The sequence below is a fragment of the Uloborus diversus genome, chromosome 7, assembly GCF_026930045.1.
Source record: "Uloborus diversus isolate 005 chromosome 7, Udiv.v.3.1, whole genome shotgun sequence".
Lineage (NCBI taxonomy): Eukaryota > Metazoa > Arthropoda > Arachnida > Araneae > Uloboridae > Uloborus > Uloborus diversus.
In genome coordinates this window covers 96616801-96644731 of record NC_072737.1, presented here as the reverse complement: position 1 = coordinate 96644731, position 27931 = coordinate 96616801, and the positions used below count along the sequence as shown (strand labels likewise).

Genomic DNA, 27931 nt, shown 5'->3' with positions numbered 1-27931 from the left:
TTATGTATATGATTGCATACACATATTGTGCGTAATGGATTACTGGGAGTTTACCCTCAGAAAAATTGATGGGAGCATCACTGCTCGCATCTTCTTTTCTTTAATACAGTAAAACCCCTCTAATGCGGACGGTTGCTGGTCCTCACTTTTGTACCTGTATGTTAATGTCTTATTTAAACGTTTTAAATAATTGTGCCTAAAAATTTTTTCTCTGTACAAAGTTTCACGTATTGTGGAACTGCCTGTGACCTGTATGATGATTATCCCTTTTTAAAATATTTTGCTCAGTTTCAGGTAGATAATGGAGTCTTCTGAGAATTCAGTGAATTCAGTACAACAGGAGTCTGTGGATGGTTCTCAAGTTAATATTGCCCCAAGGAAAAGGCTAAATGATAAAACACCATTGCTTAGAAATGTTCAACTTTTGTGTAACTTTAGTGACAGCAATAGTGACTCTCAATTTACACCAACAACCAGTAACAATTCTCTCAGAAGCCTTACCACTTTCCCTGGTGTGTTTGTTCCTGTTTCACTTTCAATGTTTAGTGCTGTTTTGTTTTTACGTGTTGGTGAGTAAAAAATATGGTATTTCTGTATTTGAAATTTGAAGCATGATTTTAAAAATGAGACATATAGGAGACTCAAAGCTTGAGATATAGTGAAAATATTATCCATAAACTAATTTTGACTTATTTTCCAGTACAAAAAAAATTTGGTGCACGTAAAAAAAGTTTAAATATTGTAACCTGTATAATATTATAATATTGTAACCATATCTGCCTGTGGTGTTGGTCAAAAATACTAACAAAACTGATGATTATTGTAAAGAACTAGAAAATTGCCCATCAAAGTATGATGGGTGAAAATTACTTTAACGTTTGAACAAAGCCATTGCCTGTTTGATGATATTTTGATAGTTGAAAGTATAACCCTAACTCCAGTGGATTAACCCTAAACTCCAGTAGGTAACTTTCATTGTTTACCATTCTTTTGTTTCTTCATTCTCCTGAAATGACTCTTACAAGTAAAACAGTTAAGTTACCGGATCAAGTTCAGCCTTGTCACGATAAAGCCTTTCCCTGCATGTTAAACATTACCAAAACATATTATCAAATTATCATGCCGTGGCGCAAGTTTCAACAATGAAACTCGCGGGTTACTTGACCATTGCCTGTTATATATATGAGGATAAGATCAATATTTTAAATCACTGTTCTTGATTCAAAAGCTAAGCAGATTATTTTCTGTATGAATATTATTTAAATTTTTGCGGATTGCTAAAACCTGTATCAGGCAAGAGGTTTAAAATACAAAAGTTTCTCAACTTAAAGAACAATTTAATCTGATTTGCTGTCATTATATTGATTTGCTGTTCCATGCTTTCAATTTTCATGTCATTTTACTTTATTTTCTAGGTTTCATAGTTGGACATGCTGGTCTTTTAGAGACATTAGCAGGGGCAATTTTGTCATACATTATTTTAGTGTCAACAGTTTTATCAATCTGTGCAATATCTACAAATGGAGCTGTAGAAGGCGGAGGAGCATACTGTATCCTTTTCTGTACTTCTTGGATGTGTTATTATTATCTAATCATTCATCAATATTTTTCATTACAAAAAATTCTCTTTCTCCTATAATGTTAATTAGTGGTACCCAAATTATCCAGAATGTTTAAAAAAAATGTTTTGAAAGGTTTTTGAAAACTTGTTCATATCATGCAGGCAAACTTTCTTATTGCTACAGGTTGTCTTTAATGAATTACTTGAAATTAGGCCCTTTGCTTTCAAATCAATTTTTTTTTTAATTTCATTTAAATTACATCTCCCACTTCTCCCTTAGTTTTCCTTTCTCGGTTACTTTTAAAACCAGTACATAATAGAGTAAAAGTAGAAATTAATTATTAATAGGTTGGGACTCAGTTTTTAATTAGATTATATCATTGCTGGAAATATTTTCTCTCTGACTACTGTTTATCATTATACAAAATTATGGTTTATTTTTATGGTTATAAAAATTATGGTTATTTTACAAAAATAAACCATAATATAATTCAGTCAAGCCTGCTTATTAGAGTATCGGTTAAAAAGATATCCTGTTTAATATACATTTTCAATGTACCAAACCATTGTTATCTATTATTTTAATCCCATTTAATGGAATATTTCTCTTATTAGATTAAGTTCTCGTGGAAAGTTGGCTATTCCATTAAGCAGACTTGACTGTAATTAATAACTTGCATGAACTTTCCAAGATTTTTAGTACCCAGATTTTTCAGATAAATGTGCCACCATCGACATGTGCTTGGCGGAACAATATATTCAGTGTTTGAGATTTAAATTCAGTTTTGAATTGATTTTTATTTATTCTTTAATCATAAACTTAATTTTAATCAAAACTAGTCACTGGATAAATTTATGTTTGTTTGATTATTTTTAAAGTGTGTTTGGTGGGAGGAAGGGAATCTAGAAATCTTTTTGCAGAATGTTTTGATGTTGCTTTGATTATTTCATTCTGTCTATTTATTTTAGCTCTGTTCCTTAATCGTTTTAAAGTTATGATTAGTCGAGCTTTAGGTCCTGAGTTTGGTGGAAGTATTGGAACTTTATTCTTTCTTGCAAATATATTTTCCAGTGCATTATATATTACTGGTTGTGTAGAGGGTTTGACTGATAGCTTTGGAGAAGAAGGTAACTTTATATTTGTACTTATTTATTTATGATTTTATTTGTGTGTGCATTTCCTGTCTTTACTCTCAGAAAGTTTTAGCAACCTTTTAGCTTGAACAGATATTTAAAAAATTCCTTGAGACTTTTAATTATCAAACTCCTTAGAAACATAATCTATTTTTCTAACGATTAAGCTGATTTTAATTTAAATATTTGGTAATTGAGTTTTTTTTTTTTTTGAAATTGTAAAACTTTTGCTTGTGGCAGACACTTGTAGAATATAATTCACCATTAGCATCTTTCTGCTGTTATATATATTGTACTTCATACATATCAATGATCTGGGAGTGCTCTGACGTTGCTAGCTATTAAACTTGTGCTATAGCAGTATTTTATTGTTAGAGCATCTAAAATTCAGTAAGTTTTATATCAAAAATAATTTATATTCCCTTTCAAAGCAAATTGCATATCTGATGACATCACAGATAGATTTCAGACTAAGGAAGTCATTAATGTATGACTTTTATCAGCAATCAACAGCTCCATTTCACGTGCTAAAATTTCTTGTAATTTTGAAGCACATAAATGCTGTTTTCTTTGCAAATAATTTCTTCATACTTTCTTTTATAATTACATTTTAGAACTATTTGCGATATTCTGTGTTGTATTTTTATATATTTATTGTATTGTAATATTGACAGAGATAATTAAAAAATTTTAATGCTTCAGAAAATGTGTTTCTTCAGGGGAATTTTCATGTATTTTGCTGGTAATATGTGCTACCTAATTGTTGTAACCCATACTTCACCGTCTATCAATATGTATATAAACATGAAATTAAAGGTTTGAATGCAAGTGTACTGTTTTTATTGTAACTAATAAATTTTTCTTTCTTTTGTTTTCAGGCAGTTTAGCTTCATTTCTACCAAGTGGAACTTGGTACAACTTTCTATATGGCTCTGTACTGAACTTCTTCAACTTGATTGTGTGCCTTGTTGGAGCTTCAATGTTTGCACGCACATCTGTAATTATATTTTGCATTGTAATTTTTAGTACTGCATCAGTGCTGATCAGCTTCTTGGCAGTAAATCCGTTTTTCGTTGAAATCCCTGCTGAAAATGTAATTGCAAATTTGACTCGAGCTGAGTATACTGGATTCAGTTGGCATACTTTTACAAGCAATATTTGGGGTATGTACGTTTCTCATTGTGTTTGAATTTTTTAAAGCAAAATATTCTTCAAAATCTTTTGATGAATCATTTTATAATGATAATAATTTGCTCTTTTAAAAATATCGTATAAATTAAAGCAATAAATAAGTGGCCTTGAACCACAGTGTAAGTAATCAGCATCAGCCATTGTACTTTAATAAAAAACCTGCTCCTGGGATGTACCAATGTGTCCCATAACAGTCTAAATTAGTTCACTTTATTGTTTAAAGCAGAGTTTCCCAAACTGTGATCCGTGGACCCCTGGCGTTCCGGGAGTCAATGCCAAGGGGTCTGGGGTGCTTCCAGCTAAAACTTAAAATATAATTGAGATTCAAGGATATGTAACGATATTTTAATTCAAAAAGAAAACACATTTATGAGGAGTAAAAAAGTTCTTGTTTAAGTATATGCAGGGTGCAACACAACCCCTCCTCCCCTTCGGAACTGTCCGAAGTAAACACACTACATAGTCATTAATTTTGTGTACATGACTTAGTTCATGTTGTTACAAAACTATATTAAGTAAAATACAAACATTAAGGCACATTTTTAGTTTCCGGGGGTTGGTGACAAACAGCGAGCAGAGGATGGCTCCCTATAATTGAGCAAAACTTAAGCAGGTAGCATTGTGAAGGCTACGCATATCCAAATCACAGCATTAGGATGCTGCCAGGGTAGGTTTGCCTGAACCATAGTTGATAATTAAAATCCTAATACGTGATAAAAATACAACTCATGAAAAATTAACACATTTAAACTAGACTAACAGTGTTTTGTTCATTAACTTCAAAAGTTCATTTTTATTAGTGAACTTGTTTCAGAAATTTGGTAATAACATTTTTATTCCTAATTGAATTTTATTTCCACAACTCAAAATAATAATAAAATATAAAAAATGAAAAACCAGACAATATCTTTGAAAAATAAACAGAACAATGAAAAAATGATATTTAAAGGGGAAAACAAGTGTAAGAATATATTGGGAAAAAAAAAAATTTAACTGTGTCCAATCAGTTTTTTTTTTTTTTTTGTGCGCATCAGGGGAGGGGGGGGGGTGTCTACGAAGTTCACAATTTCTCCGGAGGGGTTCCGCGGAGGTCTGAAGTTTGGGAACCTCTGGTTTGAAGGGTTTCTGTTTGTTAAAGCCTGTTTTCTATTATTTCTGTATTGTTCCAATACATTTACTAGGATCAGTTCAATCAGTATACTCATCTCGTTTACTCAATTTATTTTCTTAAAAATTGGTGCTGCACATATTATTTCTGTGGAAATTTACTGAATCGGAAACAATCTGTCAAATGGCTTTTGAGGCTGTTGAAGATATAACCAGAATTTCACTAGAAATTCTACTCGGTTCCCCACATATTATTTATTTCTTTGGCAAATTGCCGAGTTGAAGTGAATCTGTCACCCACATCCAAAAGCTGCAAGACGCAATTTAAATAATACATATAAGCAAAGGAAGAGAGAGTCAATAGTCCTTACTTACACTCTTAAAGCAGGCTTTTGAAGCTGTTGAAGATATAACCAGAAGTTCACTAGAAATTCTGCTAGGCGAATGGAATAAACGCCAAAACAACCTGCCCACTTCAGAAGCTTAAACAAATGGTTTCAAAAACTCCTAAAAGTTCAGAAGATAGCATCAGTGACAACTCTCGGGAAGATCTACTTATCCCAACCAAACTACGTGTACGATAGATCAAATATCTCATTAATTAGGGGTTAGTAAAATTTGTCGGACAGAAGTACTACCCTTATTTTGTTGGCCAGATTGAAGCTAAGAAAGATAATACGGAATCCAAGTTTTTTCTGTAAAGTGTTTAAGAAACGAAAAAAAAAAGACTCTTCAAAATGTTATTATGCTGAACAGGTTGACAGCAGCATTATTAATGCTTCACTATGTTTTATGCTTAACCTGCCTACTTTTTTGTGGTGGTACTGCTAGAGCTGCAGCATTATTATCTTTACCTGTTGAAATTCAACCATTATTTTCCCATATGTTTTGCCTCGTGGTTTCTTTATATTGATGCAGTTTTAAATAACTACTCATGTATTTTTCCACTTTTGCATCCCAATTACTGTTGCTGTTGGTTACTGTTGCTGAAAGTGTTAAGTTAATCTTATATAATTAAAAACTGAGCATATGTACTTATGTATGCAACTATGTATGTCCAAGTTACTTTTCCCAAACGACAGTGAACTGACCATCGAACCAGGTATTGATGGATTCGTCTTCTTCCCGTCTTTATGTTTGGCTATTTATCATAATCATAATCTTCTGATAATAATTAGCAGAGATATCAATTGAAAACTATTAATTACAACACTTAGATTTCAACATAAAATCCCTATTTTTCGAATGCTTTCCTCCATTCAAATTATTATTCAGTTCTTCATCTCAACTTTCTGCAACAATGCTTTTATTAAAATTTATAGCGTGAAGAAAATCATTGAGATGAAAGATCTGTTGCCATTTTTTGTCTTGAATATGAGCAATTAAAATTCTGGGTTTTGTTTTAAAGGCTTCTCCTGTAATCGAGGGATTTAAAATGTTTACTTTTTGGTTATTTTTCCGAAATCTGCAGCAAAATTTTACAGATTTTTTTTTTCTGTTCAAACCTGATTGTTGAACACGCGTCACTTGACATAACTTTTATTTTTGAGGTGGACCGTTCAAAGCCGGCCGACGCAGCTAGTTTTATATATTTCTTGTAAGTGTACCAAAATACCAAAAGTATATCAAAGTACTTGTGCACCATTCTATCCTGTCTTGGGGTACATTGGAACAAAAATTACTACTTTGGAAACTAACGTTGTTTTTCCTAAACTGATTCATCACTTTGCAACAATAGAAATCACTTTCAGATATAATGTTTAAAGTTTCAAGTTGAATCAACTAAAAGAACATTGCCAAATGTTTACTTGTACACACAAGTTAACTAGTTGAGTCAACTTGATTCAATTGTAACAGCATTTTAGAGCAACTGCTCCAACAAATTGAGTCTGGGGATGTGGACATAAAATTATAATTTTTTAATATACCCTTTTCTTTCAAGATGAAAAGTCGATTCAACTAAGTTGCTTCGTCTGAACACAACAAACAACGACTGTCAACTAGTTGACTGACAATTTTAAAAAAAAGTTGATTCAACCAACCACTTTGTGTGTAGGAGGCCTTATGCTCATATAAGCATAATAAATTATAAAGAGTTTTTGCTAGATTTATTTTGTTTTATCTTTTTGTCAAATCAGGTACTATATTTCATGCTAGTTGAACAGCTTGTTTCCTAATGACATTAATTTCATTTTTTTCAATTCTTAAAAAACGTGTTTGTTACCTGAGATTTAGTATTGAATTTAAGAAAAAGATAATTTTTTCCAGAAGAAAAGATAATCTATGAATGGTAATAACACTAAATTATGTGTTTTAGCAGTAAATTACCGCCCCTAAGCTAGGGCTAAGGCAGAACAACTTGCAATGTACCAGAAAGGGCTGTCTGGTATTTTGCAAGCACTAAATTATGTGGTTAAAAATCCTGACAGTATAGATGTTTAGAAATAAAAAATAAAAAACCTTGATGCCTTTTGGAACAAAATTATCTCTTGTCCTTTCGTCACAAACAAATAACAAAATGAAATGATTTAATTTTATTTGAAATTAATCTAAGTATTTTCTTTTCCTAGCATACATTTTGGTTGCATAAGTTTAAAAAGTTGTTTCCACAAATTGTCATTTACAAATTCTATTTCTTCTTCTCGATCATTATTTTTACTTATGCTAGTTATGTGTATTGTTGCAAGATTGTTTAGCAAAATTAAAACAGTGGGATCGCTATAAGGGGGGAGGGGAATCAATCTGTCCCAGGTATTACCCATCTTGGGATGACACCCAAAGTAAAATTGCAAGTTTTTGCAGAATATTTTGTAAAAATGCATTTTAAAAACGTTAAATTTGAAAATTTCCTAGGAGAAGGAGAAAATTATCCGCACCTGCCTTTTTCCCACCCCACATCATGGAGTGAATGTTATCTATAATCAGGATTCGGTTCATATTATTTACACTTAGACCTAGTAGGTTTCTTGCTAAACATGACATGAATTTCTAAACATTTTACTGAGAAATTTTATGTTACTTGTTTTATTTCCTAACATCCCTTGATAAAAATGCATTTAGTTTTTTTTTATTTCATATTTAATTTCATTTGGTAGTTTTATCAATGTTTTTGATTTAGATTTTTTCTTATTTATAAATGTTTCTTTACTTTTACAGAAAATTATGACATTGATTATACAACTGGTAATATGATAAATTTTGCTACAGTATTTGCTGTCATGTTTAGTGGGGTTACTGGCATTATGGCTGGAGCAAACATTTCAGGTAGAAATATTTTAAAACATTATAATGTAAAATTGTGTAATGTGTTAAAAAGTTATTAACATTAAATTCTTTAAAATATCTTCAGTGTTTTTATATTCTGTTTTATCCATAGACAATTATAGAGCAATAAAATTCTAGTTGTATGATAAATCTATAAAATTTATTAATGATAAAATTGAGATTGAGATATGTATAAGATATTCTGTTTTATCCATAGACAATGATAGAGCAATAAAATTCTAGTTGTATGATAAATCTATAAAATTTATTAATGATAAAATTGAGATTGAGATATGTATAAGAAAATTGTAAAGCATTCAGAAAAATCTTGTATATAATGTGTTGCTCTCCATCCATACATCTGAACAATTAGTTGCTAATTCATTTAAAAATTAAATTTTAGAGACAATTTAAACCATGAGAATATCTGTATGCAATTGGATTGATCAGTCTTTCAATAAAATTTTCATAGTAAACAATTCTCTTGAATGAACTTAAATTAAGTGAACTTTTGGTGTATGGGAAGTTAAAACTTTCATGCAAAGTATACATTAAACTACTGAGACTGCTGCTATGACTTCACAATGGGAGACTTAGTCCATAGATAAACAAGGAAAGAATTTTGTTCTCTTGGAACAATGAGTTAACATATTCGAAGATCATCCTAGAAATTAAAATTTTAAAGCGCAAGTACAAACAGTAATGCTTTCCAAACAAATTACAGCATTATGATCTATTCATTTTTTGATATTTCCTATATCTTATTTTGGATGCTTTAAACCGTTCGGGACGAATGATGCAAATTTGCCTCAGTGCTAGATGCTCTTCAGGGATGAACGATGCTTCCCTGCGTTACGGCAAACACTAGGCAGCCATCCAAACGACGACGCTAGTTTGCATTTTGGTTTTGGAACGAAATGTTTACTGTTAGATGACGTTACTTATCCATGTTCCATTCAAATGATTGCTCTCAGGCACGTGCCAACAGGGACTGGGGGGGGGGGCGAACCCCCCCCCCCCCCAGTTTCCGAAGGAGAGGTGGCAAACGTTATATCTTGCTCCCACCAGTTAATAAATGCTTGTAAAACTTACTGGAGGTGGATGTAATCAATAGTAAAAGAGGGGAGAAAATGCTAATTTTTATAAGTGCCTTTCCTCGTGTTCCATTCTCAGAGCCTGTCTCATAAAAGGAACTTGTTTGGCTTGTAAATATATTTCAATTCTATGTTTACCAGAGGAAATGTAGAATAAAAAAGTTGGTGCTCCATCGGTTGTTATTTTTTTGTTTGCTCCCCCCCCCCACTCCCCAAAACGTTGGCACATCCCTGATTGCTCTCATGCATTATTATTTCTCTCTCTGACGCCAGAATGAATGGCAGAATGAGGTCCGTCAAGTGGCTGTGATTTATTGGATTTGGTGAAAGAAAATATGTACCTTTTGGGCGACAGTGAAATAATTATAAATTATTGGAGTTCTTCATACTGTAGTTACTTTACAAAATCATTACAAAAAGGGTTAAATCCATTCCTCTCACATTGTCAATGCCAGATCTAAGGGGGAGCAAGCCAGGGTCCTTGCCTTGGCAGCAACTTCTAGAAAGCGGCAAATTCACCACATTTGTGTATTTTTATTTTGTTGAAATTCAATATAAGAACTTGAAAAAAAAAAATGGGTGAGGGCGGAAATTTCAAGATTTGCCCCAACTCGGGAAAACTCAGTGATCCAGAACTGTACATTCTTAAAACTCTTTCACTTTGTGATGGATGGTTTTGTATAAATTCTCCATTTTGGAAGAGTTTCTGAAATTAATGTACTGGTAATTTTGATTTTTCCTCCTCATGAGTCTTTTAGCCTTTAAGAGTTTTAATTGATCATTATGCATTTGAAAGGAGAGCAATTTTATTCAAAATGTTAATCATAATATTTAATAAGCTAAAGTGTATTTTTAAGATATTACCCATATTAAAGTGTTGAAACCAATTTCAGGGGACCTCAAGGAACCGGGTCGTTCAATCCCAAAAGGAACACTGACAGCTATGGCGTTTACTTTTGTTATATATATGGTTTTATTTTTTCTTTCTGCTGCAACTTGTTCTAGGTAAATATTGATTAAGTGAATTATTTTTTAATTTTTATTTTAATGTGATTTTTTGAATGCTGGAATAGTTCAAAAATTTTAGTATTTAAATTTTTGAAGGGGTTGAATTGAGTTATTCTGTATGGTTTGTGTTACAATAAATTTTTATGATATGTGTATCTATCTCAGTAAATCAGGGGAAATTTTTGAAACAGTTCATGATCAGCCACATGTCTATCAATTTTTTTCCTGTACATGTTTGCATTATATTAATTTCAAACCTTTAACAATATTGCTCAACATGCTTTTCTTAATAGTGTAATTTCTGCAGTTTTCCAGTTGATTAGTTACATTTGTGAGCACTATTGCAACCAGATTACCTTCTAGAGGTTTTTTTAACAAAATACTCCTTGCATGTGCAAAAGCTACTGTATTAGGATTAGCAATAATGCTGAAATTAAGGCCTCTGAGGTGTGTTTTTGCCCCCAAAACTTCCCCTTCGCTGCGCCACTAGTTGTAAGTAATTGATTCGGTTGCAATACGTGATCAATACCACTTCTTAAAACTGTGATCTCCATTCCTGACTACCACTTTCAACGCAGAAATTTTTCAAATTTATTAAAAATAACTGACCACGTTCTTCATGCAAGCAACATTTGTTACTCAATCAAATGGATACTATTGTTTTCAAACAGATCAATCATGAGTTGTCATTAATTGTAGAAATGCCATGCTCTTTCTTGTGATGCTCTCAATCTTCTATACCTAACCTATTTATTTTGACTGTCTTTCTCTGTTCTATTCAAAATGTAGTGCTTTTTCTTCTTTTGTTTTCAATGTCCCGTTAAGCTGATCAATTTGAGAGCACTGCGTGTGATCATGGGTTGAGGCAAAATTCCTATACAATTTTTAAAAATCTATTGCTGTCGAAATTTTGCTGAAACAAACTATACCTTAGCTCAGGGGTTCCCAAAGTGGCACCCTAGGGTGCCACAAGTAGGGTTGAGGGGTTCTGCAAAGTGCCTTTTTTTTCAATATGTACGAAAAACAGATAGACTAGGGTGACGTGAAAAAGTTGTAATTCTTCAAAGTGTTCCATAAATCTGAGAAGTTTGGAAACCCCTACCTTCACTCCATATTAGAAAGTTTTAAAATTCAGAATTTGATTTTAAGACCCTAAATTTTTAATTTAGGAAGGCTCCAAAGTTGAATATTTTTTCTTTTTTTTTTTCAAATTAACACTTTTACCACTGAATTTAGGATTAAAAATATTTGACACAATATGCAAGCTTCATTGCTCTAACATTTATTTTTCCTTCAGCTTCTAGCATAAAAATCTCTTTGAACATTTTCTCATATATTTGTCTTCATTTGAATACACTCTGAGGGATTACTACTGAGAATTTTACATTTCTACTAAAATTAAGGTGTTTATAATATTTATGAGTCTAATCATAACTACAACAATAAGTAATAAAATTTAATTTCTTTACAGTATCCTTTTGAAAAACAATAACTTGTACATGCAGTATATCAATTTGTATCCTCCATTAGTTGCTATTGGTTTATTCTGCGCTACATTGTCGGCTTCTTTGAGTAATTTGATTGGATCATCAAGAGTTTTAGAAGCTTTAGCAAAAGATGAAATATTTGGTAAATACCAATTCATTTTTTAGCATATTTAACTAAGTTTGTTTCTCCTACAATGTGTTCAAAATTTAATTCTTAGTTATTTATTACATTGCAATGTAATTCCCCTAGGTGTGCTGTTAAAACCAGTTGCACAATTTGCTTATGGGGGAAATCCTATTGCAGCGGTGGTTGTGGCTTGGATTCTTGTTCAGGTGAGAAAGTTTCTTTCAATCACATTATCATCTAATTATCATCTAATCACTATTATTTGAAATACACCGCCAGCTCAGTCATTTCCAGCTGATGACTGCAGTTTCGTGCTTATTAGCACTCATCAGCCCGACATAGGAAAGTGACTGAGCTGGAGATGGAAAAACCTCTTAAGGAAGCCAAGCGTGCCAAACAAACTGGTAGCTAATATAGAATTAGCACAGATCAGACCAGTGACTGAAGCAATGCTTCGGTTCAAGCAATGAAGCAATGAACCGAACCATTGCTTCGGTCACTCTTCTGGTCTGTGCCAATTCTATATTGGCTACCAGTTTGTTTGGCACTCTTGGCTTCCTTAAGAGGTTTTTCCATCTTCAGCTCAGTCACTTTCTTATGCCGGGCTGATGAGTGCTAATAAGTACGAAACTGCAGTCCTCGGTTGGAAATGACTGAGCTGGCGGTGTATTTCATGTATTTCTGCTTTAGCCCTGGCTAATGGGTGGTAATTTACTGAATATTACTATTATTGTTATTTTAAGTCATTTTAAATGTGCATCTTCCATTTCAATTTAAAATTTCCATCTTCTGTGAAAATTTATTACTGAGTTGAAATGCAAAATTATTATTATTGTGGTCTTTTGTGTGCTAAAGAGTGCAAATGCTTTATCTATACTATTAGTATAAAGCTGAAGAGTTTGTTTGTTTGAATGGGCTAATCTCAGAAACTACCGGTTCGAATTGAAAGATAATTTTTGTGTTGAATAGTCCATTTATTGAGTAAGGCTATATGCTATAATTTACATTGATATTTTAATTAGAAAAATGTTATTCAATGTTTTATGTGATTTTTAGCAGTTTTTAGTACTTTTTACCCCACAGACCATAAACCAACTACTCCAGGAAAACAATTTTGTACTAAAATGCAGAAAATTCATTTTCAAGTATGGTGAAAAAAAGGTTTTGTAAATAGAGCGATTTTTGTATTTTTTTTATGCATTTTTGAAAAAAAAACTTTATTTTGCATTTTTTACCGGGTTTAATTTTTTCTAAACTCATCCTGCAAAAAGCATAAAGGCCTCTTTTCTGAAATCTAACTATGTAATGTTTATGCCATTTCTCCTTCCTCAGAGAAATTTTTTTTGCAAAAATACTCAATAGTTATTTTTTTACAATTTTTTTAATGCGGTGCATGGCACGACTTCCAAGCATAGCCGAAGTTTTGTCAATCTTCAGCTTAGGATGATCATTACGTCATGGAAATGAGGTCATGGCTACGTGATCCAACTGCAGCACTTGCTTTTGCTTCTTTTTTTATTTCCATTTAGGAATTTTATTCATTTCTCCCCCCCCCCCGCATTTTACTGTTTTTATTTAACTTTACATATTTGTGTGCATTTGATTCAACAAAAGCAGTGAGGTTTTTTAAAATCTTTTGCACACTGCAGAGCAGAGTTTTTTTTTTGGTGCTATTTTAATTAAATAAAGCACGTGGTTTTTTGCATGATCTTTGTTTTATATACATGGAAGAAGATTGTTAACTACCATCAGAGATAGATATGCATAGATCGCATTGATAGATAAATAGAGGTTTATGAGATGATCAGTAAATGATAGATAGGCCCATATTTACGGAACTTCAATGGGCGATCAATGTCCCCCCCCCCCCTCTCTGCCCCAAATTTGAAAAAATAAAGCTTTCACATAAAAGTAGACGTCCTTTTTGTTATTATCCGACGAAATGGGCATTGAGAGTACCCTTCCTCCTTTGGGGCTGCTTGCATAGAAAGACGAACTAGCTGGTCACCACAGGCGGCTATCTTTTTATGTGTTTTGGCGAATAGTTTTAAATTCCAAAAAGACTTTTATAGGTTTTTTTGAAAAGGTGTGTATGCATTTTAGTTGAAGAAAAATGATCATTTCACTTCAGAAGGGGGTTAGGGAGACATAGATTTTTTTATTCAACGGACTTTCTTTTAATTCTTAGCAGGAGCAACGCCATGCAGCATGTTATAAAGCAAAAAGTGTTAGCATTTAAAAATTTAGAAGCATATCAGTCATCACTACCTAGATAGATTTTTTTTAAAAATTTATATTGTTACTGACGTAGAATCTTCGTTGTACCCTCAAAGCTATTTTATATTTTGCTTAACAACTTGTGCTGTGCAACTTTCTTCCTCTATTTAGTTGTTAGATTGTCTGTAATGCATTTTCTGAAGTATTTACTCTGACTGCTTGTCCATTTTGCAAGCCACTTACCTAACAAAAATGCATTGTTTTTTGCTCAACAAATTCAAAAAGAAAAAAAAAAAAGAAAATTTAATGAAACTCTAATTTGCTGTAAAGAGTGTGAATTTGACCCTTTTAATGAATTTTGTTATAATATTTATCATACTAAGCATACTTCAAAACTGAATTTATGTAAATTTAGTAGAGGAATTTGGGGCAAAGTGAAGTGGTGAAATATTTACTGTGCTCTATACCTGTCTGGTAATATTTTAACCATCTAATAGCACATATAGTCTGTTCCTCTCAGAAAAACGTTGGGGACCCTTAATTTAACGTATATATTGAATATGTCATCAGAATCTGCAGGAGCCAAATCAGAACAGGAATAAATCTCAGAAAACCTTTGTTCAATAATATACTATTTGTGGACAACTTATATATATTTCAAGGCCAAAGATAATTTGCTATGTGCAATTTTAATTCTATCTAAAATTGGAAATGGCATTAACTTAAATATCTCAAGCAGCAAAACAAAGGTAATGGCTTTTGAAGATAAAAATTCAGTAATAGCAAAGATCATTTTGGAGAATAAACGAGTTGAACAAACATCATATTTGGATTATTTAGGATGTGACATAATATACTAATATGACAATGATATACAGAGCAAGTTATTTAAGTTCCAATACATCTGCAGGACTAGAAGCATTAAGAAATACAAGAAAAGCAACTAGATTAAAGTTTTTTAAGACAATGTTTTTTTAAGACTGTTAATTAGAAATGAGACTTAAACATTAAGAAAAAAAAATATGAAAGACGAATTCCATCTTCTGAGATGAAATTTCTAAGAGTGTGAAAGCATGTTCTTTAATGGATAAAACAGGTAGAACCAATAACTACAGGTACGAAATAACTACAGGTTGAACCAATGTTAGATATTAAAAGGAACAACAAAAACAGGTGGAGAGAACATTTGGAATGAATGAGTACAGAGCAAATTTAAGGGGTTGCCTTAGAATATATGTGGAAGCGTAGCAGATGTAAGGCTATGTTTAAGATAGAGGCGGGAACAGGTCTGTAGCCTTCAACGGTTTTTCACTTTCTTTGGAGTTATCAATTTACTCTCAAGAATGTTTTAATGCAAGCTTTACTATAAAATACATTGTTCTTTATTTCTGTCCCATAATTTTCAAAACTAAATTCCAATTCGTTCATTTTGAAAAAGGTAAATTATCTCAGCTATTTTACTTTGCCTTATATTCCCCTATATATTTTTTTTTCTATTGGTTTTCCTTACATAAAAAATCTGAATATTTGTAAGCTACTTCAAAAAATTTGAGCATTCAGAGGGTTAAGACTTCAAGCAGCATTTGGTTCTGAGAACCCAATTTCATCTGTTCCAACTGCTTGTCACCTTAACAAATTGGGCAAACAACTTCATCTAGACAGTTGTAAATGTTCCTGGGTCATATTGAGACATTTATGTAGAGTCTGAAACGTGACCTTTGTTTTGCCATTTAATTTACTATTTGATTAGCATATTATTTTATTTTGAGCTTTTCCTACCAACACACCAACTCAAAATAAAATAATTTGCAAATCAAACTGTAAATTAAAAAGTTATGGCAAAAAAAAAAAAAGATCACGTTATGGACTCCACATAAATGTCAAAAATACCATGAAATGACCCTCCTAGGTACTTTTAACAAAATTTACAACTCTAAAGAGTCAAGCAGAAAACTTTGATGCAAAGTTACAAGACTATGATTTTTGCAGATTTTTTTCTTACTCTTGTATAGGGTAAATTCTAAAATGAAGGAGATAGCTGTTATTTTTGTTCAAATTTTGTTGAAGATTGTGTTTTTCATTCACATGAAAATTTCATTTTACATAATGTAGAATTTCAGAAAACTAGTTGAACCTAATATTTTGAAGACCAATGTATATTTATATGTGTGTGTGATGTATATAATCAATATTTATTTTGATTACCTTATTTTATATATTTTCCAGCTGATACTCCTCATTGGATCATTGAATACCATTGCCCAAATAGCTTCTGTATTCTTTCTTTTGTCATATTTTTCTACTAATTTAGCCTGCTTAGGATTGGAATTAGCATCAGCTCCTAATTTCAGGTAATGTATTTTCCCCCTTTTTTAGAACTTTACTTATTCAAAATTTTAATTTTTACGATTCCATCAAATAATTTTAGTATCAACTGCATTTTTTCAAGTGAGGAATTGTCATGAGAACAGCTAGGTGCCAATTTTTTTCTGAGATGCAATATCTGTTATCATTTTTTGTCAAATGCTTATTGACAAAATACTGTGGACATTCATTTATCACAGTGAATGAGTTTGAGACTCTACTGAGATCACTAAATTTCATGAAGTAGGATTTTTTCTTAATAAATTGAACATTTTCATAGTTAGATGGTTGAAAACCTTACATTTTTTTTTTTTTGAATACGTTTTCTTTTCAATATTATGTAAGACAAATGATTTTATCCCCTTTAGTGCCATAAAATATCTATTCATTTATAAGTTGGTGGCAAATGCCTTGGGAAAATGTCTGAGCTTGTGTCTTAAAATCCAAAAATACCTGAGTATTTATGTTTTTTTTTCGAGAAATATAGATGGTACGTTTATAATGTTCTTGCTTATTGTGATATGTATTGTGTAATTTTTGCAAATACAAATACAAGCAGGAAATTATAACAAATAAAATCTAAAAAAGTTCTGCCTTTATAAAGCAGTTTGGTAAGACCTCATGTGGAGTATGTATGCTGTTCAGTTTTGGCCTCTTTATCTTAAAACAGATACTTCTTTATAGCAAAGGGTTCGAAGAAGGGCTACCAGGCTAGTAAAGGGACTTTTATTTTTAGATTATGATACCAGACTTAAAAAGCTTAATAGGGCATGGAGCAAAGGAGAGCCAGAGGGGACATGATTCAGCTGTTTAATTTTATCAAAATGAATGATTAAATTTGTGCATGGAAAGCAGGACAAAGGATCATTGTTTTAAGCTATTCAAGTCTCAGGCTAATTTGGAACTTAGGAAAAATTATTACTTTAGTTGAGTTGTGTGGAAACTTGGAACAGCTTACCCGAAGAGGCAGTAATGAGTAAGGGAATGAATAGCTTTAAGAAGGTCATTGATCTTCATTGGGGACTAATAAACTTTCTAGGACCATCCTAGCTGGGCCCAGAGCCTATTATGTGACAAGGGAGCCTATTACAACCAGTTGTAATACGCTCCCTTGTCACATTTTTATTTGTATAATTCATTATTGATATTTGGCAATACTTCAAATATGGTACATATATAATGGTCTTCCTTATTGTGATATGTATAGTGTAATTTATGATAGTCGTTTGTTGGAAATAGTCATCATTACTGCAATCTACAGGTAAAAATAATTTCAAGGTAGGTTCTTGGGTTTGAAAAAAAAAATTAAATTTGAATAACACATTCTATTGATCAGAGTTGTTTAAAGGCGTTCTGCCTCCCTAAGTGTTTGCTAAAAATGCCTCTCTGTTTTTAACATTATAGTACTTTCTTTACGCATTAACTGGAGTGCTATAGTTATTAACAATTAATTCGTATGATACAATTTTATATTATTTTGCTTGTAGATGAACAATTCATTTGTTTTTCAAGTGTGTGGGAAAGTTTTACTGAATGTAAATTGATGTATTAAAATCATTTTCTTTTCATGACTTCAAAGTGGAAAGTAAGGAATGCAAATTTAGACTGAAAATAATCACTAGTCACTCGTCACCTGATGACTAAACATCTTACTTGGGCAATGAAATGAAATCCCCTACTATGAAAAATTGTATAAGGGAGAACCATTTTTTACTTCTAGTTAGATGCAGGTGACACATATTGGTGTATTCTTCTGGCCTCATATAATACATAATCACGTTATATTTTCTATATATTCAAATATATTTATTTCAACCAAACATTTAGTCTAAGTTATATTGTGTTCTGAGAACTCTTAATTGGTAGCTGTTTTTTAGAATAATAATAATTTTCTATGTGACCGTTAATATTTCGAGAAAATATGCACTTAGAGGCCAGTTTTTTACTTAACTTTCATAGGGAAGAATTAAAACTTTGAACTCTCTCTATTGAATATTGATTGAAAATATTTTCAAAAGACTTTAAATGTATTTTCTTTAACTCATAAAATTTAAGTTTATTTGAAGGAATAATGCATTAGTTTTGTATTCAATGTAAAACTTTGTTATCCATTACAACAAATCATACTTTGTTCTTCCACTAGGCCTTCTTTTCAATACTTCTCATGGCATACAGCGATGATTGGTATATTAGGATGTATTACTATGATGTTTGTAATAAGCCCTTTATATGCTGCAATATCCGTGATCATGTGCTTATTGCTGGTGATTATATTGCATCTAAGATCACTTCCTGTACGCTGGGGATCTATTAGTCAAGCCTTAATTTTCCATCAGGTAACTAGCTATTATACTTTGATATTTACTGCTTTGTTTGGTTTCTTGTATATATTTGTATAGATATAGTCACTAGTCCATATCAGTTTTTGTTCCTTTCAGTAAATTGGTGAGGAGGAGAAGGGGGGATCATATTATTTTTTTCTGTTGAGCAATAGCACAAGTCTCCTTTGTCAATTTTGGAAAGAAAAATTCGACGTGGCATTTTTGTGGGAGTGGAAATAAAAGGAGTATGGAGAAAAAAGTAAATTCGAGCTGTACAGGTACTACAAAGATATGGAGTTAGTAAAATACTTTAAATTGCAAAGAATGAGATGGGCAGGTAATGTAAACCAACTGGCAAATGTCCGAGAGGAAGACCAAAAATTCGATGGTAGGTTTGCTTGGAAAAAGACTTCAAAACTATTAAATCTCAAAATTGGAGAAGTCAAGCAAAAAATAGATCCAACTGGAAGAAACTTATGGAAACAGCTAGGACCCACAATGGGTTGTCGAGCCAATGATGATGATTATGATGAATAGATTAATCCAATCAATTATCAGCTCAAATCCATTCATGATGATGTTGGTAATAAAATAATAAACAATTTCCAAATTTGTTTTCTCATCATCATTACTGATATTCAATTAAATCATCAGTGTGGTTGATCTCGACTAATAGCAACCAGCAAACCACTTAGTGTGAAGAGGATTTCCCCCCCCCCCCCTCTTACATTGTTCCGAGAAAATTCTCCAGAAGAATATCATTATTGAGAAGAATAAAAAAGTCCAAAAATTATTTCACTCACATATTTTAACAATGATACTTGAATATTATTTCTTATAGTTAATTAATGATGTTCATATGAGTTAATGCCGCAAAATCTCATTACTGCAAAACCAATACTACACAATTTGTGTTTCTGCAAGACAAGTGTTCAGTCTTATTTTAGTTCCATTCTTTCATAACATTGTTTCAATTCCATTGCATCTAAAATCTCTGTTGCAATAAACAACATTTTTAGCCCCTTGAAGCTTGTTGTAACAGAATTTAACTGTATTTACTTATAAAGGAGGGGGGGGAGCAGTCTTGATTATTCTCCAAGTTTTAACTGTCAAAGAATACCCTAGACTAGAGCTGGACGATATCTAGATTTGCATATCGCGATATATCAGAAACTAAATATCATGATATATCGATATATCGGTATAATCAGCTGTATACATATACAGGGGGACTTATGGCATCCCTTCCCCACACTTTTATGAAATACATATCAAAATCAGGCTCTTATTTTTTACAGGATTATACTAATAATTACTTTTTTCAATTCGAAACCAGAGTTTTGAAGAATTTCCCAACCTTTATAGATACAGTATAAGAGCGTTACAACACACACCTTGGGATCATTTGCATCAAAGATTTTGGCATTATATAGACAATTTCTAAAATTTATAAAATACTATTCAGATGCCAATCACATCAGAATACAGGGGTGCCAATCGCCCCCCCCCCCCCGTTTTCACAACTCTCTCCCTTTTTTATTTTTTAGATCTCCTTTTTATTTACTTTTTTAAATATTTTTATATATATTATTGATTTATTATTATTATTTTATTAGAAAAGTTCTGTGTGCTACGCTAATGACACACACCCACAAACTAAATAAATAAATAAAATAAAATATAAACAGAACAAAATAAATAATTTACATTAAAAATAAATCAAAAAATTAAATAAATAAAAAAATTATCCCTCCTCCCTGGTCCATTTTTTTTTTTTGATGGCGCAAGTTGTGCTATACCCCCCTCCTCCCCTTCCTGTGAGTACCCCTGTCAGAATAAGTTTTAACTATATATAACTTATAGTGATATAAATTGCATCAAGCAGTCTAAGCATAAACTAAGAAGAAAGTTAAAAAAAAAAAAAGAACAACAGGAACAATAAACAACGATAATTATTTTAAAATATGTAACAATGACAATAACAACAAAGTAAGGAGAACAGAGAAAAGAAAACTAATAAAGCGCCAGAAAACCAAATGAACAGTTCCAAATAAAAGCTTAGTGATAAATTCGGCTCGCGAAGGTGAAAAAACCAGTTTGAGCAGCTTCGACAAGTTCGAAATTCGAATCTTCGAATATCCTCCGAAATTCGAAACGACGAAGCTTGCTACCAAATACCGGTATCGTTAGGCATGTCCCCTCCCACCCTTCATCCACCCTCGAAGCAGCGCAAGCGTGGTCCATGCCAGATGCACCGATGACGTAACACTCCTCCGTTCGCGCCGCGACGGGAAGCAATCATGCCGTGGAGAGAGGGGGGGGGGAGCGTAGTCTTCGAATCAGCAGGTCTCGGAGTGGAATCGCCGATCTTCAGGCAAGTCAAACGTCCGTCAGAGAGATCGCAATTCAACCGGTTTCGTGCAGCCGATTCCAGTGTTGGTGAATTCGAAATTCGAAGACACCAGTTTTGTTTGCGATATACCGCCGGCCGTGATATATCATGGATTCGGTTTTCAAAAAACCAGTTTTCATGATATGGTTATGAAACCGGTGTTCAGCGGTATATCGATATAACGTCCAGCACTACTCTAGACTCTGTGTTGAGTAATGTGGAAGAGGTTGATTTTTTCTCATTGATTGTTTTGAATGTCTTATCACACCCTAGTGAACATGTTTCAAAAGCATTTTACACTTATTTTTTGGATGCTAAATGTTCGTTGTCAAATAGTCAGAGGCGCAGGGTGGTAGTTAGGCATTGATAGAAGGTAGGGCATTTGATTTACATGGTAATTTACTCCAAAATATTTTTTCATGGGGAAGAATTTCACACATCTTACTCATGACCCAGGACCGTCAGAGGGTTAAGGGAAACACAAATAAGATAAATGGTTCTTGCCAATGATATTTAATTAACGTTTATGCTTTTTGCTGATTCAATTTCTTGTAGTATTATAGTGAAGTAATTTTAAAGAGTACTTCAAGTGATGTTCATTCATATCCAAGGGCGGATTCAGGGGAGTCTCAAAGGGTCGGCTGACCCCCCCTGTGGCATGAATTTTATGATAGTTATCAAATTTCAATATTTTAGATTCGAAAAAAAAAAGTACATGGAGTCAATTTTAACCCTTTTTTTTTCGCTTGGTTCTGTAAGATATTTTCTCTTAGCAGGTCTTAATTCTAAAGATTGGTTATGTTTGTTTACTGGTCTGTTGCTGTTTTGATATTTTTGTTCATTTTCAAAAGAACAATGTATTCAAAGTTTACGGCAACGTGTCCAGCTTATTTACCTAAAGAAATATGACTTTTGATGAAAATTTGAGGGAATATGATCCTCCACGACACTGGTAGCGCCATTGAAAAATTTAGGGAAGAGCAGGGGTTCATTTCAAAGAGATTTGATCTCATTTGTGGCAAGGGGATACTCCGTAGCATATCAGGTGGTGTGCCATCCCTCTGGGAGGGGGGAAGGGGGTAGGCACTCCTGCTGAACTGATACTTAATTTTTTTATGTTGAGGTATAACGTTGGCCATTAAAACTTGATGCCCCCTAACAAAAATTTCTGGATCCATCCCTGTTCATAACTTCTTTGTTTCTTTGATATTTAGGAAGATAAAATATTAACTTTTCTTAAGACTTTTCGATGTCACCTGCTGAAAGTCAGATTTTTTAAGAAAAGAAAAAATAAAATGGTGATAAATAAATAAAAGTTCAAATTAGATATGTTTTTTTTTTTACAAATTGAACGTTTTGTGTTCAGACATTGCTTGCTGGAAAAATAATTACATGTTAAGCAGTTCCATGGTTGTAGAACTTTAACTTTCAAAAAGTAATGTGGTTCTTCATCAACACAAAATAAATACACGGAAGAAGAATCATCTCTTTTTTAGTAAGAAGAAGAACTGCAGAATTGTTACAATTTATGTATGAGGACATGGCTTGTAAGTATGATCTTTAGTAATTAGTGTCTGCAGCAAATATTGTAAACATTGCAATTGAAATGAAAGTGTCTAGGAACACCAAACACAGTGTTAAAAAAAAGAAAGAAAGGAAATGTTTGAAACATTCTCATTCATTGGATTTCAAGTAATTAAAATTTAAATTCAACACATTTAAAATTCAAGAGAAAAAAAAAGAATTCTTTTCTTTTTCATTTTTGAATTGAAGAACTGAAGTTCAACTAAATATCTGTAATTTATTTGTTTAAAAATTTCATAAAATAAAGACACATCTACATTAATAACACAAACTAGCAAAAAAATGTGTTTTTTACAACTAACTCCATCAACTAAAATTAAAAGCAATAAATGATCATAAATTGCTCAACAAGCAAAATACTGATATATATTCACTCAAATGCATTTTAAAAACATTGTCAGCCAAAATATCAAAGCAGCTATTCCAACTACAAGATTAAAAAAAAAAATGTGTTTTAAATGTGACAGCAATTTTGGCGTACAACTGGTAAGCAGGATTTTTCTGTATGAATCGCCGTAGCTACATTTTTTCGAACTTCCTACCAAATTTTCTAATAACTAAGTTCCACTTAATGATTATGAAGTACAAGGTAAGTAAAACTGATTTTAAAGATCTTAGCCTTCCATTCTTATTTTAGGTTCGGAAATACTTGCTGCTCCTTGACAGTCGTAAGGATCACGTGAAGTTCTGGCGACCTCAATTTTTATTGTTAGTTGCAAATCCCCGTTCCAGTTTGCCTCTGATCCTTTTTGCCAATGATTTAAAAAAGAGTGGTCTTTATGTCATTGGGCATGTAAAACTTGGGAAGATAGGCAACAACCTTGTTTCTGATCCAGTTGCTGAAGAATATCCGCTATGGCTTACACTTTTGGATAAACTTAAAGTAAGTTCGATTAAATATGACAACTCTTAAACTTTGCAAAAGTTACAGTATAATGAATTAATTTTTCAAATCGCTATGCTTCTATTCAACAGGAAAGAAACAAACAAAACAGTTAGCAGAATAAATCTGAAAGTGGCGTTTATTTTGTGCCACTTTGAGGATGATTCCACGATCACGTGTGGAACAAATTGGACTCAGTTTTTCCTTACATTTTTAGATTTATACAAATTATTTAAGTCTAAGAGTTCAACTTTGCTGACCTAGTGAAATTAATTTACTTGTGGGAATATTTAAGCAAAATTTTGTTGTCAAATGTGTGTGTGTGTTTTTTTTAAAGATAAATCTTATGAAAATCAGTTTTAAACTTTTCAATTTTCGCAAAATATCCTCCCATTCTATTGTCGCAAACTTTTTAACTGAATAATTATGCTTTCCTTCTAATTACAGTCAAATATTGATAACTCAAATTTTATAACTTGAATATTCTTTTGTCTTGAAGTTTTTATCAGGTCCCAAACTCTTGAGACTGTTGTGGAAACTTCCCATAACTCGAACTACCAATAACTCAAACATTTTAGCCAGTCCTTTGGGACTTCGAGTTATCGTGAATTGACCGAATTTTTTAATATTATTTTGAGAAAGAAACAAATAGAGAACCTTCCCACAGAAAATTAGTCATTTTGTACTGCTCAAGACAGTTCTATATTTTTTTCAAAAGTAATATTGAAATATGTAATAAACAAAAGTTTTTGCCTTAGGCGTTTTTTATTATTATTTTGTATTTTGCAATGAAACATAAAGCTGTTATATACATTACAAAATGCCTGCTTTTCTATGGCCCTTAAGTATGCCTCAGAGAAGCAAATGCATTCATGTTATTAATGATGATTATTTCATTCTTGTTAATTATTTCATATGAAGGTTTTCTATAGCCTTAAAAGAAGTAGTGTTTTTAATGTAGAAATAATTATATTTCTGTAATGATTACATTTTTGCCTTTAATTTAATCTAATTTTAATAGTATGCTCCTTCTAGGTGACTAATGTGTTTGTTATTCTTAGATTAAAGCTTTTGTTGAAGTCACTATGTCTCCATCTGTTAGAGAAGGATTTCATCATTTGGCAAGAATTTCTGGACTTGGAGCTATGAAACCAAACACTGTTCTTTTGGGCTTTTATGATGAAATTGATCCTGTGGATTTTTTTGAAAAAGACGTTGTATTTAATGACTTACAAAGAGTTATCTTAAAAGATCAAGTTTTCCTTGAACTGAGAGATCAATGTAAGGGTCGATTTTTATCACCTGAAGAGTTTGTGCAAATAGTATGGGATGGCATATTTTGTTTGCAAAAGAATGTTTGCCTTGCAAGACATTTTTGCAAGCTTGATAAAAAGGCACTCATGAGAAAAGGAAAAAGAAACTATGTGGACCTTTGGCCTATCAACTTTTTAAACCCTGCTTCCACAACCTGCATCGATAATTGCTGGCAGTTCATCATGCAGCTTGCTTGTATTCTAAACATGGTTAATGGGTGGAAAACATCAACCATTGTTCGAGTTTTTATGTGTATCAGCGCACATTCTGAAAACTCTGTCTATCATCAACAACAGTGGGAAAATATGTTACGGTTATTGCGTGTAAATGCTAGCATAAGTATTATTCTTTGGGACCATGTAACAGATCTTTTAGAACCCATTGAAGGGAAAGAAATTGGGGACATTAATATGGCTTATATTTCTGGAGTTAACACCATGATTAAGCAACATAGCCAGTATACAACTGTATTATTTCTGTACCTACCTCCACCACCTCCTACCACCGAAAGTCAGTTGCAGTACCTGGAGCAAATTGACTTGATGACTCAGAATCTTCCTCCAACTTTGCTAGTCCATGGAATAAGCCCTGTTACATCTACAGCTTTGTGAATGTTTTTAGCTTAGGCCATTTTATGATTGAGAGGTTTAGTATCAAAACCAGCTCAATCCATGATTTTTTCAATTCCCCCCCCCCCCCCCCCCCCTCATGATTTGACAGATCTTGGTCGATACTGTTCAGCCTCAAAGCGACTTGGATTGAATCAAACTTAATCCGGTTGTAATCAGGTACCAGAACCCCAGTTTACATCAAAACCAGCTCAATCCATGCTTTCAATGAAGACCACACTGTAAAGACAATTATCTGTACCAATACCTTAATTTAATAGAACTTAAAATAGAAAAATAAGAAAGAGAGGATTGACTTACTTCAAAACCAGCTCAATCCATATTATGTTATTCTGTAAATCATTAAATAATTTTGCTAATTTAAAAATTGAAACAAGAATGAAGCTGTACACCGTATGCTATTCAAAGGAAAAACAAATCTGTAGGAAAAACCAAGTGGACAGAGCATGAAACGGGTTTTGCCTCTCCTGTAAAATTTATAAAACTGGATTGAGCTGGTTTAATACTAAATGCTTCAATAATGAGTTTTGCAGCATTTTTATGATGTAAGACAGATTTTAATTTTCTGCATTCTTTATGTCCTATTTTGAATGGTGTTTTATTTATTGTGTAACTCCTGTTTAAAAATGTCTTTTAAACATTCTGTTGTAAATTGTGCTTCAAAAGGTGTTTGGGGCAAATAATTTTATAATGATGTGTGTCTGTCAGTCAGTCTGCCCCCTGCCTATAATTTTTGAGGAAATAGTCTGGTGCAAATGATTTTTTTTTTGTTTATGAGACATTGGCCAAGGCCAAGTTTCATTTAATTTTTTTTTATTAATTTTTTTTCTTGCTCAATTTTGAACAAGTAGAAAAATTAAGCATTAGACCTACAAGGAAGTTTTAGAGTTTTAGTTGGAACTTTTTGTTTAAATAAATACATTGATAGTTATGGAAACTTGGACATAATCCATTATTTTAGGGTTAAGATTAATTTGCATTCATTCCTAGCAAATGCTACTACTGCCGAAATGTGTTTCCATTAAATTTGATAAAACAGAGGTTAAGAACACCCTTTAATAGACAGTATTAAATTTGTGCATATATTTACCTAAATTTTAAATTATTAAAAAAACCTAATTTACCTAAATTTTTAAAAAACATAATTTAGTTCCTAAATGAGAGGTTTTTTTTGTATATGCACTTACTGAATAATTTTAATCACAAAAAAAAGAAGGATATATTTTTATATATGTAATGAAATAATTAAAAAATAATCCTAAATATGTGTCATACCTCCAAAATATTGATTAAAATATAATCGGGTATATTTAGTTAATATACTGGCTATTTGTCTTAAGCAATAATTGGCTGGATCATCAGAAATCACATTGATACAGTCTATTAAGGGAAGTACCCCTGAATTTTGCGAAAGGATTTGTAACTTTAGACCTTATCTCTCTTTTGAAATTTACTTTGTGTGTTTGTGTGTTTTTATTTTGAAATTCTTCTAGGTTTTGGTATTTAGTATTGTTTTTAAGTACTTTTAATTGTTTCTTTTTTTTGCACAAATTAGTGAAATTTTAAGATTTTAATTATTGAGTGACTTTGCTGTTTTATTTTAAAAAAAATTTTAAAAAGCAAGGGATCTAAATGCAGAATTCCGATGCTTAATTTGCAAGTTCTGATTTACTTTTTTTTAGTGGAAATTTGCAAAAGATTACGTGATTTGTTTCTCCCCCCCCCCCTTCTTTTTTTTTGTTTTTGTATCTGTGATATTTTTATAGTTACATTTATCTTGTTAAATTTGTTATTGATCTAGTCCCACTAAAATGATTCCAAGCACCAGTTAATAAACATGTGTAGTAATAAAATGCAAATTTCATTTTAAACTCGTCTGGTCATATTTGATAAAAATAATTTAGTGGATTCACTATATAATGAAATCTTGATAATTTGAAGCTTAAAACTTGAATATTCCTTTATCTTGAAGTTTTCATTGGGTCCCAAACTCCTAAGACTGTTGTGGAAACTTCCCATGACTCCTATTATAAATAATTCAATCTACCAATTATTCAAACATTTTATCTGGTCCCTTGGGACTTCGAGTTATCGACAGTTGTTGTATGTGAAAAATTTTCTTATCTTATTGTTATGAGCTAAAATCTGTTGTTATAAAGTCATTTCTTTCAGTATCTTTTGTTTTTGATATTAAGCTTCAAAATAAAATAAGTAAAATAAAGAAGCATTTGGAATATTTCAGTGATATTCTCAA

General features: G+C 32.1%; 1 protein-coding gene across 1 annotated transcript; it reads left to right on the top strand.

The window, feature by feature from the left end:
* Positions 1-303: 303 nt before the first annotated feature.
* Positions 304-27931, top strand: LOC129225890 (solute carrier family 12 member 9-like). The gene is made up of 12 exons (XM_054860420.1): positions 304-569; positions 1416-1550; positions 2555-2689; positions 3574-3858; positions 8150-8257; positions 10245-10356; positions 11831-11988; positions 12097-12179; positions 16417-16541; positions 18698-18890; positions 23489-23734; positions 24796-27931. The coding sequence occupies exons 1-12, from the start codon at positions 539-541 to the stop codon at positions 25657-25659; spliced, it is 2475 nt and encodes an 824-aa protein (XP_054716395.1). The 5' UTR covers positions 304-538; the 3' UTR covers positions 25660-27931.

What these genes read in the sequence shown, in the direction of transcription:
- LOC129225890 (XM_054860420.1), top strand. Translation starts at nt 539, where the DNA reads ATGTTTAGTGCTGTTTTGTTTTTACGTGTTG. An exon ending in TGGCTTGGATTCTTGTTCAG is followed by an intron (nt 12,180 to 16,416) that starts GTGAGAAAGTTT and finishes TATATTTTCCAG; the next exon opens with CTGATACTCCTCATTGGATC. An exon ending in GCATCAGCTCCTAATTTCAG is followed by an intron (nt 16,542 to 18,697) that starts GTAATGTATTTT and finishes TTCTTCCACTAG; the next exon opens with GCCTTCTTTTCAATACTTCT.